A 17,078-nucleotide genomic window follows, 5' to 3' on the forward strand; every position below is an offset into this window, starting at 1 on the left:
TGAAGTGAACAAATTCGAACAAATTTTCCCTGTTCATAGCCGTCGAAAATACGAGGATATGGGGTAATTTCCATCCTTTTGATTTCACCTCCCAAAGTGCTTTACGTAGAATTAGGGGAGAGTTGCCTATATTGTACCGGGTTGCAGTTTTTTGACCATAACATTTTTATATTGACTCGATTTGAAAAATGGACTTTTGCGGGATGATTTTCAATATCTTTAACAACACGAGAATTTTTTTAACATTTTTTGGGAAACCATAAGTGCCTGTATTTGCTTTTAGAAAAAAAGCTTACATTAGGTACAATATAGGCAACCGGTTTCCTAAATTGTACTACCCACTGCCTAAATTGTACCTACAACATTTTTGTAGTATTATTGAGCAATCACTTAAAATTTAACAGAAATATTTATTATTTGTAATTATAAAATCAAGATATAATAAAAAAACATAACATAATAAAAACTTTGAAATAAAAAACTAAAGAGAAAATTTCTAAATCAAAATGAAATCACAAACCTTTAATAGGTACTAAAAAATTAACAACATTCATCACAAGCATATACTTTCTCTGCTATTGCCCCCGAACAGGATTCGTGAACCCATCTTCTACATTTTGAGCACTGAACCATGTCTTCAATAAGATTTTGGTCACATAAAAAACAGTACCATTCATCAATGTTTACTTCTATTTCTGTTGCTCTCGAAGTCGATGGGCGAGGTTCATTGGAAAGTTTACATTTAACCTTTTTAGGTTTAACGAATTTTCTTTTACTTTGCTTCTCTTCTAGATCTTCTTTGTAGGGTGTAGCAGTTAAAATAGTAGCCTTTTGAGCAGGTCGACCTCTTTTTTTGGTATTTTTGGTTACCAAGGGTAATGGAGACAGTACTGTTGGACTAAAATAATGATCATTAATTGTGTCATCATGGTGATTGTTCTCTATCTCTATCGATAAATTGTTTTCATGCGTTGGTGTAGTGTTTCCTTGTTCTTGATGTTCTACAACAGTTTCACTGAAATCACATTCATTCTCATTTTGATTATTGTGCACTTCTGAAGGTAGAAAGTCTGCATCCGTAAATACAAATCTATTTATGGGCCAAATTCCGGCACCTCTGAATGATCCAATTGCGTTAGACAATGTTGCAGCTTGACTGTACGCAGTACACAACAATTCCGAAATTTCAAATTGTGTGATCGCCTGTGATGCATGACTTTTGAGCCACGTTTCTTGTGCTTGTATGTAGTATTTTCCTAAAGGGCAGAAGAAGCCCACATCCAATGGTTGAAGTCTGTGAGTTGTGTGACCTGGTAACTGTAGTAAAATGACTCCATTTTCTTTGGCCAATACTATTGCCTTAATATTTTTTGAATGAGTTGTATGTCCATCTACAAGTAGTAAAACCTTTTTTTCTTTTGTCGGGTGAACGTGATCAATAAAATGTTGAAGAAATTTTACAAACAGTTCGGAATTTATGTAACCCGTTTCTGACACCTCAACTAGACTTCCAGGAGGAGCTCCTTTTTTCAGTGCCTCATGCATTCTCATTCTTTTAAATATGACCATGGGAGGAAGAAAAAATCCCGAGGGACTAGCACAACACACTATTGTAGTGTTTACCCCTCTTTCACCACTTGTGATGCCCCCAATCTGACGTTTTCCTTTTTGACCTACTATTTTCTGTGTCTTTTTTTGCACAGTCGAAAATCCGGATTCGTCCGCATTAAAGATTCGCGTTTCACTTAAATTATTTTCTTCTACAATTTGTTCATACAAATCAAAAAATTCACCAACGCTTTTCTGATTAAATCCCCTTACCCTCGCCAAGGACGTGGCCTCTGGTTGCCTTAGCGATAGATCAGGGTGGCGTCTGAGAAAATTATAGAACCATTTCTTTCCCGCAATTTTCTTGTCCTTGTTGAAATTACATTTTATTTTATTTTTTTCTACTATTTCAAAAGCCAGCTTTCTAATTTCGGTTATTGTTAACCCAAACATATGTTTTTCTAAGTATAAAATATGTTGAACAAGATCTTCTTCAATATTATCTGGGAGGGCCGTTTTATGTCCTTTGAAGGTTTTGTTTCCGTTTGCATATTTATTTTCATTTTTGAAGTGTCTCTTAAGAGTAGGTTTGCTGATACCAAACTGGCGGGAGCATTCATTCAATCCCATACGCCCTTCTCTATATGTTAAAAGAGCATTGTCTAAATTTTCTTGGGTCCATTTATAATATTTTTTTTTGTTTTCCATGCTCATCTAAAAAATATAAAACTTTTAAGTCTCTTGTTTTCTTTAATTGTACCGGTACAATATAGGAATCCATACAGTGGTACAAATTAGGCAACTCAACAATTTTTACTTTAACCTTTATTTTTTTGGTAATAGAAAATGTAATATGAATTAAAAATTAGATGATTAGGAAGCTAAAACTATCTAGTTTCTACCACAGTTATCGCCAATTATATAAACATTCAGCAAACATGGTAATTTACTTACGTTTGTGAGCTTAAAACTACATCAACCAACCTTAAAATCTTGTTTCTGCAACAGCTACGTTGTGATTGGTCGTAATCCCGCCAATTTTATACCAACGATTCAAAGTTGTTAACTCTTTAGAACAGTGAAAACTAGAGGGAGCTAAAGGTCATAGTTTTCGCGAAATTAGAAAGGTACGATTTAGGCGCCGGTACAATATCGGCAACTCTCCCCTACATAATTTGTGCGAAGGATAGGTACTCCACATTTTTTTTCCAAACTTATTTCAGCTTGATTGGTTTTTTGTCCGATATCATCAATCCTAACGAAGGGTCTTAAATGTTATGACGGACTCGCTATACAGGGTGTTTTCGAAGTTGAGGCGTTCCTTTTAACATGTGATAGTATGCGTTGTTCTAAAGAATTTTAGCCAAAATCACCTTAGTAAAATGTGTACGGCAATGAAGATACAATAAGTTAATTTTTTTGAAATTTTTGAAACCGGTCCTGCTCAAATTTGCACTGATTTGTTAGAAATTGGAATTGACAAAAAAAAAATCAAATAAGCATGGACGTTAATCAAAACTACTGTCAGAGTTGTCATCTAATTAGTCGAAATGGCTTTATTATTAGGAAAATAATGAGCTCACAGATACATATGTTGCAAATGCATGGGCAATGTTATCACGTTATCAGAATGCATCTGCAGCGTCCAGAGAGTATTGCAAAGCGATTTCCGGAAAGACACCATTCTGGGCCAGGTTAGTTATTAATCTAGTACAGCGGAGAAATGGACAGGACCGGACTTAAAATTTTAGAAAACAATAAAAATATACAATCAATTATCTCCGTTAATACAAACATTTTACTAAGAAGATTTAGGCTAAAATTCTTAAGAATAATGTGTAGTACCTCGTGTTACAAGGAACGCGTCAACTTCGAGAACACCCTGTCACCCTGTATAAAATGGTGTGTTAGTTTTGAATTAAAGTTTGTTCATGAAACACGTCTTTCATTACATAATTTTATAATTTTCTTACAGATAGATCTAGATCTTCCTACTACTGTCACGAGAAAAAAAATTGGTCGTCAAAATCATGCTTTGACGCAATGGAAAATGCTCTATTGTAAAACGGTCTTAAATATCATAATCTATCATCATGTTGTATGACATTAATTGACAATGATTAATTAATTTTTTGACACTTTGTTGACGTGGGCATAATCAGGCAGGGCAATTTTTTAATTTGTAACAATCTAACCAAATTTTTGAAATTACATTGACGACCAGAATTTTTTGCTCGGGACAGTACCTACCTAAACGATGAATGAAAAAAATTGGTATACCATATACTAGTTTCAATTTGGTTGTAGGTCGTAAAATTTTATGGTACTTTAAGTTAAAGATCTTGCGGGGCTTATAAATCCTAGTTTACCACTAGCAGGTAATATTTTAAGCAGGGTTGTATTGTACATTTGGTATATTTGCATTGTACGGCAAACGGCACGCGCCGCTTTCCAACCTTTTCAAACCCAACCATTGTGCCCGTTAATCGCTCATAATATCCAATAAAATTTTACGGCCTACAACCAAATTGAAATTACAATACATTACAATTTTTTTGAGAAAATGACAAATTTTACTTCAAAAATTTAATTTAATTTTTAATGTAAAAATTCTTTTGTTTGGGTTTGTTTATAATAGAAGATTTATTTTAATAGACGAAACAATTTAGAAGATTTACGGCAGAATTCGCGATGAAATGGAATAAATAAGCCCTGACATTATTGAGCGTAGTGTACAAACTGTCGGTGAGTGCTAATGGTTGTCGGGGGACAATTTCAACATTTGCATTTAATTTTATTGTTAACCAACCTTAGATATTAACCATTAACATGTTTATTAACGGCAAATAATACCATTTAACAGTGAAAGAACAATAACAATAGATGTTTGTTTGTTTTTGTTATTAATTTAAATTTTTGAAGTAAAATTTGTCATTTTCTCAAGAAAATTGTTATGTAACGTACAATTTGTTTCATTCATCGTTTAGATAATAGGAAGATGTATCAGAAAAAGAAAAAAAAGTGGGGTTGGCATTAAAAAAAATTAGTGATGGACGTTATAGCTCAAAAATGGATGACGTCATGAACAAGTGAAGTAACTTAAAATAAGCATTATGAGAAATAAAAATTGATCTGTTTCAGCATTTTCGACAAATGTCAATAGTTTTGAAATTACTGAATATATTCCATAAGTATAGTTTCCACACCGTATATTTTTATTAATCCCTACATACAGCTTAGTGTAAACGTTACAAATTTGAAATATTGGCGAGACATAAAGTAAATTCACGATGGATTTCAAGGTCAAATAATTTTATTTTTTGGGTATGTCTTGTTAATAGTGACATCCAGGGAACCAACATAATGTGAATTTACCAATGCTCAATCCAACGTGAACGGTGTATAATTTATTCCATACTCTACGATTCCATATGACACGTTATTACTTGGCCTCCAGCTATCTCCAAAATTTTATTTTTACGAGCCAGCAGCTCGTGGTTAAACTTATGCTGGTTCATTCTGGGACACCTGTATATTTAAATAATTGCACAGGCTATTCCCCAACTTGTTTTTTATCGCGTATTGCCGAAGACTTCAATCGACATCAAAGTCGGTAAATAGAAAAAAAAAACAGAAACAGATTTATTGGATACAATTTACACATTAGACATTACTTTTATATTCTTTATTTATCCATAATCTAAGAATAAGTATTGTAAAGCCTTCAACATCACTGTAACAACTGTTATCATCAAAATAGTAACATCAACTAATCGCTTCCTCGATAATCGGTTGCTCATCTCCATCTTGGCCAAGAATATTGGTCATACAAATGTTCCTCGCTACAACGATCGTTCTACGACAAATAACAAATCAACTCGGACATTAAAATAAACGAACTCACTGGAACTCACATGGCGATCGCAACCTCGAAAGCGTAAATGCCCGCACTTACAAAATTAAACATCGCAGGATTTGTCAGGATTGTGGCATTGTAAATCGCTGTGTAAATGGGTGATCCTCCCATCCCAAACAATGATTCGCTTACAACTATCAAAGAAAATATCTTTCCAACTTCCTCATTTGGAACGATCTTCGAAACCAACGACCGCACCATAGGACTTAAAACCCCCCCGAGGGCACGCGAAAAGGCAGCTGAAAATGTACAGTTGTACCCAAAATATAATTTTGAAATATAAAAAATGTAAGTACCAGTATAAACCTCCCAGTCGTACTTGGCTAAACCCATCACCAACATTCCGACAAGCATGGACATGAAACCAACAACGATCATTATCGCTTCAGAAATTTTCATCAATTTGTGCAAGAGATAAACTCCAATCACAGTACCTAGAACCCACGTAACATTATGGGCGGCACTGAATAATGTGTATTTTCGTAAAGACCAATGGAAATTTTCTCTCAAAAATAAAAATATCACAGCACCATCTCCATTAATTGCCAAAATGTAGATAGTTAACATCAAGACGCAACACAATACAACAAAACGGTCGTAATTTTGTCTTCCTTTGAATGTTGTTTTTAACATATCTGTGATGTTAGATAGCTGGAATAAATTCTTCAAGCGACCCTACAAGCATACATTTTGAAATGTTAAATTCATACTCGTCTTAGCAATAATACCTCTGTTTCCGGATTTATTAGTGACTCCGGTATCAAAAAAACAGTGAAAATTACATTCAAGAAGCAACAAGTGGCTGAGATTAAAAAAGTTCCTAAATAATTTGTTACAGAAAAAACGTAGGAACTTGAGACGTTGCCCATAAGAATTCCTAATGAAAGAACAGCCTCGAAAACACCCATTCTCATGCCACGATTTGCTTCGCGTGTCACATCAGTTATATAACATAAAAGAACAGTGAGGTAAGAGGCACCGCCGCCTGTTACGTATACAGGTATCGAACACACCAAGGAGTACCAGGGTGATATATTTTCCAAAGAAGCAAAAACGGCAAAAAAAACATAAAACAAAAGGTATCCTAAAACATCTGTGTTATAAAACAGTTGACATACACACCATTTAAAATTAATTAACGCACCACGCAACACAATTGAACCTATAATATCTTCTTCGCTTTCTACTGAATCTAACGCTTTTGAAAGTTATCCTCTCGGGAGTCTCGGAACACGTATATACCGGGTTAGATGAGTTTTATCGTCAGCACGATTAACCCTATTAAAAAAATAGTAAAAATTAAGAAACTTTAGGGTTACATTCCCTTGATATTCAAATGTGTGTAATCAATTTTCACTTATCACTTAATTCAGAGCCATAAAATTAAAAAAATCGATTTTGAGCAAAAAAAATTTTTTTTTCGTACACGCTCATAATTCACAATTAATTCAAAGAACACATTTACGAAATTCGCATCAAAAGAAAATTATTCGTTTTTGAATTATTCCAATTTTAACATTAAGAGCGAAAAATGACCAAGATTTACAACTGCAGTGTCATAAATAAAGATCTCATTGTTGGGAACATCTGTTGACCACTTTTCTAGTAATTCTTAAGTCCCTAAACTAAAGGGTATCATAAATAACCTACGTCAACTTCTTTTGTGGAACTGACCGCCCAATTTAATAATAAATCATAGCTAAATTTTAGGCTTTAATATCAAATTACATTTATTTCAAAAACCGGTGATGTTTTCATGATTTTAATGACACCAAATTTTTCCTGAATGTTTGAAAGGACGCTCAGTGAAAAATTATGTATAAAAAAAATAAAATTATGTATAAAATTATGTATAAATTAATGTATCAGTTATTGAATTAAAACAAAATCTTTACCTGTTTTATTAAAAATTTTGAAATTTTTACAGACTGGTCTAGAGTGATACACAATCATTCCTGAATTTTTTGAAAATTTTAAATTGATTAGAAGTGGATGTTTTCCCACTGACGATAAAACTCATCTCACCCGGTACAGTGGCGGCCATTAATTTGGAAACACCAAGATTTTTCTATTGTAAATTGTTTGTCACTTTGACAATGTTATTGACATATCAATTTCGGCTGCGACAGTCTGTTGGATGCGCTCAACGATGACATGAGTTCATGATATAACGCTTACACTATCAAATATTAGAAATATCCAGTAAACTAGATTGGGCCGGTGTTTCCAAATTAATGGCCGCCAGTGTACGTAGTATTGCGAGCACGGAATTTCGGGCAGACTTGAAATTTGACTGATATAAGGTGTGAAATAGGCTTTGGGTGCTAGACGTCATTTTAATATTTACTATTGTCACCTGTCATTTTCACAAATTGCATTCATCAATCCGGAAAAGTTGCAAGTGGTAATTTTCTTCCGACATGGCGACATGTGAGCCCACTTTATTTTTATTCGCAGCGGAGGAAATTTTACTTGCTCATTTTATAATTAAAAATTTTCAAAATGTTGTGTACACCTTGGCTGCGAAATTCTTTGACGACGTTGGGATTGTCTTACCTCGGCCTAAACGGCCTCGGCGACAATTTTCGTCTGGGTACGTTAAAGTACGATTTCACAGCCTCGATGTACTATGGCGGACTAAACATTTTTGCCGTCATTTTCTGTCATTGAATGTTAAGCTTGTGACGGCTAAAATTAAATTTTTTGGCCGCCATACTATTCCGGCCAAAAAATTTCGTCCACCCATTTCCTGTTATTTCACAAAAATTGGGTGTGGTTTAACATTTACTGTCATTATGATTGACATTTGCAAATTAAAATTTGAAATTTATTACTGTCACCCATAAGAACACGGGACACAATTTAATTGACACATGTTAAAATGTGAACTTGTGAAGTGAGATTATTCGTTCCTAAAGGCTGCTTTACAACATACGTGAGTGGAATGACAGTTGTGGACGAAACTTTTTGTCCGCCATTGTACAAATAACTATTATACTCCTATTTTCCTTTTCCTAATGCCCTCTTCTTTTGATAAAGGTAGATTTTGCTTGGGATTTTGCATTAAATAAATATTCACTACGACAACGTGCTTCCTTACACTCATTTCCTACTTTTATTGTGGCTGACATTCAAAAATTAAACTTTTCTGTGTCGGTCGCGCAGTCAGTTTTTGAATTTTAAGTTTTGAGTTAATTGCACTGAGTGTAATTAAATCATCGCTTTCACCTGCTGCCTACCCGTTATTATGCCACAAATCACTATTTTTTAATGTAAATAAATAAACATGACAAAAACTTGACAAGAGTTACGTAAAAGTTGTTTTAGAGTTTAGAGTATGAAAATGACAATACTGCCCGAAATTTTAATTCCGCAACTGTACGTAATGTCAGCTGACGGGGTAACTGGTGTGATTTATTCTCTCAGAAATTATAATAAAAATAGTCGGTCTTACTGTTAGAACTTGATTGAAATTTTCCAGTTTGTTACAGTAAAGAAATCTGAAAGTGTACCTAGTATTTTATGGGGACGCTTTCTAGAATTTTTACTTTGAAAAATTGAACAATTTTTGCCAACATCTGAGTGGTGCGTCAATTATAAAAAATATCAGTGTGTCATCTTGTATGTACAGTTGCGGCCGTTGAAAACTCAGACACTTTGACAACGCCAAACTTTTAGCTTTGTAAATGGTATTGAAAGTGACGTTTCTCAAAATGTCACTCAAACATTATCCACATTAATTTCTCTCGCAATGGCTCTTATACTCACACCGTCCCTCAGTCAAACACATTTTTGCAAATCAGATAATTGCGGCATTTCAAAAGTTACGCGCGATTCTGACCTAATATGTCAAATACTGACACTGACTTTATAATCCTTGATAAAAATCCTGTTTACGCTAATCAAATTTCGGAATTTACACAGAGTGTTTAAATCTTTCTTGTCTGAGTTTTCAACGGCCGCAACTGTACAGCCACCCTTAATAACTTCTGCGCTGATGTAAATAATGTAAAAACAAAAGATTAACTAAATTGTGAAAAATTATGTCAAAACAGTCGTGCACGGTATAGTCTTCTCCAAAATTATAAAACCACCAACACCGCAAGTTACCTGGAAAATACAACCGGCAACGTTGCATAAGAACATTCGACGTTTCATATGGGGAAAATAAAATAAAAAAGTTTATAGCAAATTAGTTTACTGTATCATAACCAAAAACTACTAAGAACGTTAAAATAACCATTAGGGTTTTTTTTATTGCCAACTTAATTCATCAGGTGGTGGTTTTATAATTTTGGCGAAGATTATACATAATTCTTATAAGGTACATTTTTTCATTAAATTCTTGAAGATTTATACCAATAATTTTCCTATTAAAATACTGCAAGTTTTCCTTTATTCAAAAATTGTCTCATATCATGTTATTAATCTAACTCCATTAAGTTCATTAATTACATACTTAATATGGTTTTTTCACTACTAGTAATAAAGTCTAGTGTTATCGGTTGTCATAGAACGTTGAGAAGTTTCGTTTTTCTACGTTGGCCCAGTGACAGGTAGGTAAATAATTTTTCATTATTAACCAGTGGTGAATAATGGAATAACCGTCACCTAGCAACGAAAGATTGTCGTCTATTTCATTGGTTAACGTAGACGATTTTCATACCAACTGTCAAGAAATGACAACTCGGACCCGTCGCATCCGAGAAAATAATTTGATTAATAATTATTACCAGAAAGGGTTTTAACTTTTAACGTATCTAGTAGTGGAAAAAATAGTATATAAACCACGGTGGAGAAGTCCCTTATAGCCTTCGCGCCTTACAACCCTCGGCGCGCCTCGGGCTCTAATCTTGGCGCTCTGGCTATAATCATGAACTTCTCCACCTTGGTATATAATATACTATTATGTATGTATGTATCGGGTGTTCATTTAAATTTCTCCTCAAAGTTGGCGTTGAAGAGTATAGACTGTGAACGCACCACGGATTACACATCACGGATCAGCTGTTTAAATTTAACGTCACTTCTTGTGTTGTTTGTGTTTTTTTTTTACTCTGCAAATTTAAATAAACACCCGACATTATAATAATTACAGAAGTTATGGATCGGTGACTTGTAAAAATGAACACGCTTCGTTATGGATAACATCTCGCTCCTAACTCTTACCCACCTATTATGGGAATGATCAGTATTGGCTTCCGCCCAAAACGATCCGACCAAGGTCCCACAAACAAACAAATAACGGCTGAAAAACACGCCTCCGTTAACGAGTGAACCATGTTAAGTGTAGCAGCGTACGGCTCCACAATTTTTTCCAGTTTGGACGTTTCATTGTCAGCGTCTTGGCTACCTAGTAAGGCACATTCTGATTTGTTGTACCCCAAGGTGACGTAACAAGTTCTGAAGATAATCAAATTAGTCTTAACCGAATCTGAAATCGGAAAATTAATTATCGAATTTGAACAAATCGCTAAAATTACCGGACAGAATAAAAGCGAAGAACAAAAGTAGAAGAGGTATTTCGACGTGAATTTTAACGTTGGCAACTACGCATTCAGGCATTTTGATGTTTTTTTTCTAATCACCTAATTGTAGCATAACCGAGAAAATATTCTACGTATAACATTGTGGAAGTGTGGAGTTAGATAGGAGAATATATTTACTCGTGACGTTTAAGGATGACTAATATAAAAAAAAAACAAAGATGGATATAGTTGAAACGTACATAGATATATATGTATATATGTACTCGAAATGTAAAAAACGGAGCTCTGAAAAAGGCAAAAATTAGTGATTTCTTCAATCGCGGTACCTACTATATGACTATGACTATATTGTTGTCCATGAATTTGTACAATAGTAGATATTATGTAGTTTGTGTCAAAGTCAAAGATTAAGTTCGTGAGTTTGTATTGTCATTTAAAATATTGGGAAACTTGTTTCACAAATAATTCATAGATAGTAAATACGTAAAGAGCGATCAAATTAATTTGTAATCGAGTTATCCATGAATCCGAAATCGTATGTCGTTACTTGAAGTCCACGCTCCAATAATCACAGCGCGAAACACAGGTTAGATCTCGTTCTCGACATATCAATCAATCGCAAAATCCATGCTGGACGACTCGATTACAAATTAATTTGATCGCCCGATATATTGATCAAGTGTAATTTAAAAGTGAAAATGTTATAAAAGTAAAGGTAAAGTCAGAACGAAACATGACATCAGGTGGTTTGTGCAGAAGACGAATGTGGGATTTGTAAATCAGTTGAATCCAGCTTACTTACGTATATGACAGTGGCGCAGTCAAAACATTTTTCTTTTGTTTACGCTATACAGAGTGTTAGGGGAATGTTCTGGAGATGAAGATAGTTTTCATTATTCTATTAGAGGTTCTACAACAAAAATAGATTATCTCGGTGAGAATTTCTTTCATCAGATGCAGAAAATGAGTTTTGGTTAAGTTTTTGCCCCTAAACTGACGATTGTATGATACGCCAGTGCCAGCGGTAAATTGGAGAGCGCGCATCCTAAGCTCCGCCCTGTCATGTTTCGTTTTGACTTTACCTCTAACAGGTTATTATTATTTATGTATTCTAAAAAAATCATCCGTCACTACATTGTCATAAAATCAAAGTCATTGCGTCGCAATTTTTTCAACTGATTTGACAACAAACTTTTTTACGCTCTCCTTAGAACAAATAAAATTCCTCAGTTACGCGTAGATCCTTACGTGACATGTTAATCCCGCACTATATACATCTTTGCATGTACGTCGCAACTACTGTCACCGTCGCCTGCTAACACATGGCTATGGCTAACACCACAGAACACTCAGTAGTCACAGCAGCAGTTCAGCACTGGCACAAAATGCATTTTCTTTCTCTCTCTCTTTTGCGCAGAATCAAATTTACGATAGCGGGAGAGGATTCACGTGCATGGTTACGTGATTTGCTGATAATGTAAAGAGGTGTTCTGTGGTGTAAAGGCTATCGTTATAATATGAAGTTAAACAGCTTAAGAAAGAATTAGACCCTGGGGGCTCTGAATTTAGAAAGAGGGCAGACGGTAGAAGTTTCTCTTAGACGAAGTGCGCCTCTTCGCACTAGTAGGTGTCAAATACTAATTCCCTTCCCTCGTTATTAGAATTGCCTATCATAAAACGTTAGAGTTCTGGGAGTACTATACTTGCTATGTTACTATGTAGAGAGTGGAAAAAACGTTAAACATGACGTCCATAGCAACTTGTGTTTTTGATATTTTGTGTTGCATAACATTAAATTTTCACGGGAACTCTATACAGGGCAAGTCACATAAGGCTTAAAGTGCCTCTATCGATATTTTAAAAGGACCTTTTGCTTCCTTCAGTGATTTATTGCCCGCTAACAAAGATTGTCGTAAAAGTGGTGAGCAACCGATCCTCAATAATCCGCAGGTACCATCGAGAGTTTTTGTTACAGGGTAGGTAAATAATACCCTAGTAATGAGACCATCATAAACGACCCAAAATGTTAACTAGTGTTTAAAAAGTCTTTTCAAAATATCGATAGACGCACTTTATTTCTGAATTTATTTTGTAGGCAACCAAAAATACTAATGACGCTAACTACTTGATACCGTTTATAATGTGATTTAATTTAGTAACCAACGTATAAGGCATTCACGATCTTTTTGGGACCGAGTTGGCTATGACCATCTAGTGATTTTGTTGGCAGTACATCGGTGATAACTAAATTCCCTAATTGCTTTCAGTTTAGGGTTATATTTTCTGAATAGATACATTGTTGCCGGATCTCTTAAATCTGGTCTGGCCTTTTTAAATTAAATTAAATCGTTTAATAGAAATTGTTTGTCGTAATGAAATTATTTTGGTAGTTTTGACTGTTCCTTTGGCGGAGATTTAAATTATTTTTACTTAATAAATCATTTATATAGTTTCTTACGAATATTAAAATAATAAATCTGGCAATGCGGTGGCAAGAAAATGTCGAACAGACACTGACAGAAAAAAAAATTGCATCCATTGCATCACTGACTCAGTTAGTCCAACATGAAAAGAAAAAATCATAGCCAACTCAGTCCCAAAAAGATCGTAAATGCCTAATAGATATAAAATTTTACTAAATTTAGGGAATTTAATGATATCTATTGGCTATATCAGCCAACGTCTGTCATTTTTAATGTCCTTGAAAGTACGCAAACTCGCAGCTAAAATTTGAACGTGTTATTAAAAATGCCCCGCAAAGTAAGACATTTATTAAACTCTCAAATTAGTTGTTATTAGTTGTTATTAACTTTATTAACATGCTGCGCTCCTAATATCTCTAATAACCTCAATTTTTATATGATGAGATTTTTCACCCTATGTCAAAAGTGTACAATGTTGTCAGCTCTATTTTGGGTGTAAATTGCGGTGTTGTGGTTCTTTGATTAAAAAATAAACTATACCTACGTTGATTACTAAATTAAATCACATTATAAACTGTATCAAGTGGTCAGCGTCATTAGTATTTTTGGTTGCGTACAAAATAAATTCAGAAATAAGCCTTATGTGACTTGCCCTGTATACTGTGAATAACCCTGTATTTTGAATTAAACACAAAAAAGTCTCTTACTTTGTACTCGTATTTTCGTCTTCTAGTCCGGCACTGCGTTACATAGCTTTTATCATATGATTAAATCAAAAATAATAGCAGTCGTTACTGTCTGATATACGCAGACCTTAATCTATGATGTCGATGTGTTTCCATTTCAGTACAAATCACAAGTCCAAAATGATCAAACCAACAAAAATTCACTCCCATTTCGTAACCCAACACGATACTTTGTACAGTATATATAACTCTATGAAGCCCATATACACCGTTTGTAAGGTAATCGGTTTGAGTACACTCTCTATTGAACAAAACGGTCAACTGAAATCGAAAAAATCCAACTATGTTTATTTTGGTTTGTATTTAACAATTTACACGCTATTAGTTGTTTATTCGTTGGTATGTTTTGTCAGATATCATATGAATTTTATTCTCATAAGCAAACACATAATCTTCTTCGAATCTTGTATACTTGCGTTGCTAATGTTATTTGTGATTATATTCACGTTTTTCCTCCGAAATATGCAAATAAAAGCGTTAGACTTGTTATCACATGTGGATGTGTACTTCGTGAGAGGCGGTTTTTCTATGCAATATAAGAATCTCTTGCAAAAAAGTTACATTATTTTATGTTTCGCGGTAATATCTTTAACGATTCGATCATTTCTTCTGTTTTTAACTCTCCCAGTCAGTCTCATCGGACAAGCTACTTTGATCGTATCAATCACAATCAAGGCTTTTTCCAAATATCAGTTTGTCGTTTTCGTTCAACAACTGCAGATGCGCTTTACGAACATCAACAAAGCGATACGATTTTTCTTCAGTAAAAATTCTAAAGTGGACAAACTCGTTCTAAACTCTGCCATTAGGAGTGTGTCTCCTCAATTATATTTATTATGTCGTTTACATTATAAATTAGCGTACGTGGTGCAAAAGATCAATTCAGCATTTGCCGTCCAGTTGCTAGTGTCCATTGGTGTCTCCCTTTGTGACTTACTCCTTCAAGCTTATTATTTGTATTATATTGCCACGGGTAAAATCCCGATTGTCACAATAATAATGATAGTGTGTCCTGTCATCTGGCTAGTCGATGAAACCGTCGAAATCTACTGGTTGGTTCATGTTTGTGCAAGCACGTGTGAACAGGCAAATGAAACTCCAACAATTTTACACGAGCTCAGAAATAGTTATTCCGACTTGGAATTAGAAAATCACGTAAGTATTTGTGCTCCCAAGATCGATATATGGTCCACGATAATTTGTAGATTCAAACTTATTCGCTGCAAATGTTGCATCAGAAGGTGCAATTCTCGGTTTTGGGATTCTTCGTTGTCGATTACACCCTGATTTATTCGGTAGGAACATCTTTATATTGTTTTTTTTATTGATTTTGTGTTTCAGATTATCGGTGCTGTGACAACCTACTTGGTAATTTTTATACAGTTTGATCAATCCTCGAATAATTTGGACGCCTTATTATTGAGCAATAGTACTTACAATAGCACTCACTATTAGGTGAAAACTTGTTTGCAATAAACATCACAACACTTGATAGAGTAGACTTACACCAAAGGTATTTTTTGGCGATATAAAACCAATGTTTTATCAAAAACCAAACTTTATTGTAGGAATCTGATACATTTTTTACATCTAACATCTTTTTCCAATTGCAATCAAGTGTAAATTAGATATTATAACTGACAACGTGTCCAAAGATAAAGGCAATTTAAAAGAAACAGCACATTTTTGTTATACCATTTTACATAAAAGCATCCCTATCCTTAAATCATTCAAACAAAAACCTGAATTAATGCGTAACTGCAAGTTACTCATTAGTACATACAATAAAGACAACTGACAAACTGAAATTGTTCTTATACAAAACTTGTTGCAATTAAATAATTTGCTCAAATGTACCTTACTTTAATCAATTTCTATCAAATTATTAAATATGAAAACAGTACTTTCATATCCATTTCAATTACATTTCGTTGTAATTTTACGATGCTTTAAATTATTAAACAGGATATCAATGCATTACAATGTCCAAATAATCAGCTCGTCAATAGATAATGAGCCTAACACGGACACTCCTAGCAATAAACATAATGTATTATTGGCAATGCATGTTTGTGAGCGTGATTCTTGCGCGAGTTACCAACTCAATGCATCCAGTTATTGATGCCGTACATAATCCAGAGAAAATCTCAATACATATTTATGTCGTCGACCATTGGTCGCATCGTTTCACTGTTCAAAAGCAAACTTTTCATCTTGGCAACTCAACGATGGGTCGAGGAAACTCCTCTAAGGTACATTCGTAAAAATCGGTCAATTCTTGTTCAGTGGGTGAAAGCAGCGGGTCCCGTTTTCGTTCTTCATCTTTGGTGATTATGGCACAGGGGCACTCGATCCGTGATCCCAAGCCGCAATACTCGCCCAGTTTCTCACTACTGTCCACCTAAAAAAAAAAAAAAAAACATTAACGTTATGTTCTTTTAGTACGAGTAAGTACGAATTATAACCGCGACTATAAGCGCTTTCGTTGCGCGGTGAATCGTTCTGTAATGCTTACCTGTATTACGGGGATGTAATTTTCGTAACAGAACGCTTGAAGAAGCACGGTTTGAATGTGGGTGGCTGCGTCTCCTGGTCTGGTTAAAGGTAGAACACAGAGCAGGACATCTTCGGATGCTCTTTCTAAATGAGCGACTGTTGGAGGAAGGCCACATGTAAGACGGCCATCGACCTTGGCCTGGGAAAGGACGGCCTGAAGGGCGCTTCCTAATTTGCTTCTGTAATAAAGTGAGGGGTCAGTTAGTATTTTCAGGTCTACCTTGGATTTACGGCCAACCAAATGTTGCCCAATTATTTCATTAATTACCTGTTGATCATTTTGCATTTGTCACTATTCTTGAACTTTAAAACACACATGTTTGATTTAGTTTTGTATTCACGAAATATTCGATAATCCACTACTGATCTAAAATAGCCAAATCACTAGCACACTTTGCAA

The 17,078-nt window shown here is 34.6% G+C and overlaps 3 protein-coding genes across 20 annotated transcripts; 1 reads left to right on the forward strand and 2 right to left on the reverse strand.

Annotated features, from left to right (window-relative positions):
- Positions 1–5,166: 5,166 nt before the first annotated feature.
- LOC138124003 (probable peptidoglycan muropeptide transporter SLC46) lies at positions 5,167–12,343 on the reverse strand. 15 transcript variants are annotated; one of them, XM_069038913.1, is made up of 8 exons: positions 12,202–12,343; positions 11,756–11,863; positions 10,948–11,149; positions 10,638–10,898; positions 6,193–6,548; positions 5,761–6,139; positions 5,463–5,703; positions 5,167–5,404 (listed from the first exon to the last, which is right to left on the reverse strand). In XM_069038913.1, exons 3-8 carry the CDS (start codon positions 11,027–11,029, stop codon positions 5,314–5,316), a joined length of 1,410 nt encoding a protein of 469 aa, XP_068895014.1. In that variant the 5' UTR covers positions 11,030–11,149; positions 11,756–11,863; positions 12,202–12,343; the 3' UTR covers positions 5,167–5,313. The 15 variants fall into 15 exon arrangements, 14 of the variants coding, with proteins under 14 accessions (XP_068895014.1, XP_068895012.1, XP_068895013.1 ...); XM_069038911.1 differs by having other exon boundaries at positions 10,948–11,238; XM_069038912.1 differs by lacking the exon at positions 11,756–11,863.
- Positions 12,344–12,410: 67 nt separating this feature from the next.
- On the forward strand, positions 12,411–15,798 carry LOC138124006 (putative gustatory receptor 28b). Of its 4 annotated transcripts, none has more exons than XR_011156971.1 (4): positions 12,411–15,277; positions 15,328–15,417; positions 15,464–15,635; positions 15,691–15,798. XR_011156971.1 is itself a non-coding variant. In XM_069038927.1 (4 exons), exons 2-4 carry the CDS (start codon positions 14,243–14,245, stop codon positions 15,575–15,577), a joined length of 1,239 nt encoding a protein of 412 aa, XP_068895028.1. In that variant the 5' UTR covers positions 12,411–12,576; positions 14,224–14,242; the 3' UTR covers positions 15,578–15,798. The 4 variants fall into 4 exon arrangements, 3 of the variants coding, with proteins under 3 accessions (XP_068895028.1, XP_068895029.1, XP_068895027.1); XM_069038927.1 differs by having other exon boundaries at positions 12,411–12,576; positions 14,224–15,277; positions 15,464–15,798; XM_069038928.1 differs by having other exon boundaries at positions 12,411–12,576; positions 14,751–15,277; positions 15,464–15,798.
- Positions 15,799–16,331: 533 nt separating this feature from the next.
- Positions 16,332–16,957, reverse strand: Gadd45 (Growth arrest and DNA damage-inducible 45). The gene is made up of 3 exons (XM_069040137.1): positions 16,947–16,957; positions 16,638–16,857; positions 16,332–16,523 (listed from the first exon to the last, which is right to left on the reverse strand). Exons 1-3 carry the CDS (start codon positions 16,955–16,957, stop codon positions 16,332–16,334), a joined length of 423 nt encoding a protein of 140 aa, XP_068896238.1.
- Between the last annotated feature and the right edge of the window lie 121 nt (positions 16,958–17,078).

The sequence above is a fragment of the Tenebrio molitor genome, chromosome 2, assembly GCF_963966145.1.
Source record: "Tenebrio molitor chromosome 2, icTenMoli1.1, whole genome shotgun sequence".
NCBI lineage: Eukaryota > Metazoa > Arthropoda > Insecta > Coleoptera > Tenebrionidae > Tenebrio > Tenebrio molitor.

Coding starts and splice junctions, on each gene's coding strand:
- Gadd45 (XM_069040137.1), bottom strand. Junction 16,524..16,637: donor ATTACATCCCCGTAATACAG/GTAAGCATTACA, acceptor TTTTTTTTTTAG/GTGGACAGTAGTGAGAAACT.
- LOC138124003 (XM_069038912.1), bottom strand. CDS start 11,029: ATGCCTGAATGCGTAGTTGCCAACGTTAAAATTCACGTCGAAATACCT. Junction 6,549..10,637: donor ACTGATCATTCCCATAATAG/GTGGGTAAGAGT, acceptor CAGATGTTTTAG/GATACCTTTTGTTTTATGTT. Junction 5,405..5,462: donor TTCGAGGTTGCGATCGCCAT/GTGAGTTCCAGT, acceptor TATTTGTCGTAG/AACGATCGTTGTAGCGAGGA.
- LOC138124006 (XM_069038926.1), top strand. CDS start 14,198: ATGATGTCGATGTGTTTCCATTTCAGTACAAATCACAAGTCCAAAATG. Junction 15,278..15,327: donor ACTTGGAATTAGAAAATCAC/GTAAGTATTTGT, acceptor GATAATTTGTAG/ATTCAAACTTATTCGCTGCA. Junction 15,418..15,463: donor ATTACACCCTGATTTATTCG/GTAGGAACATCT, acceptor TTTGTGTTTCAG/ATTATCGGTGCTGTGACAAC.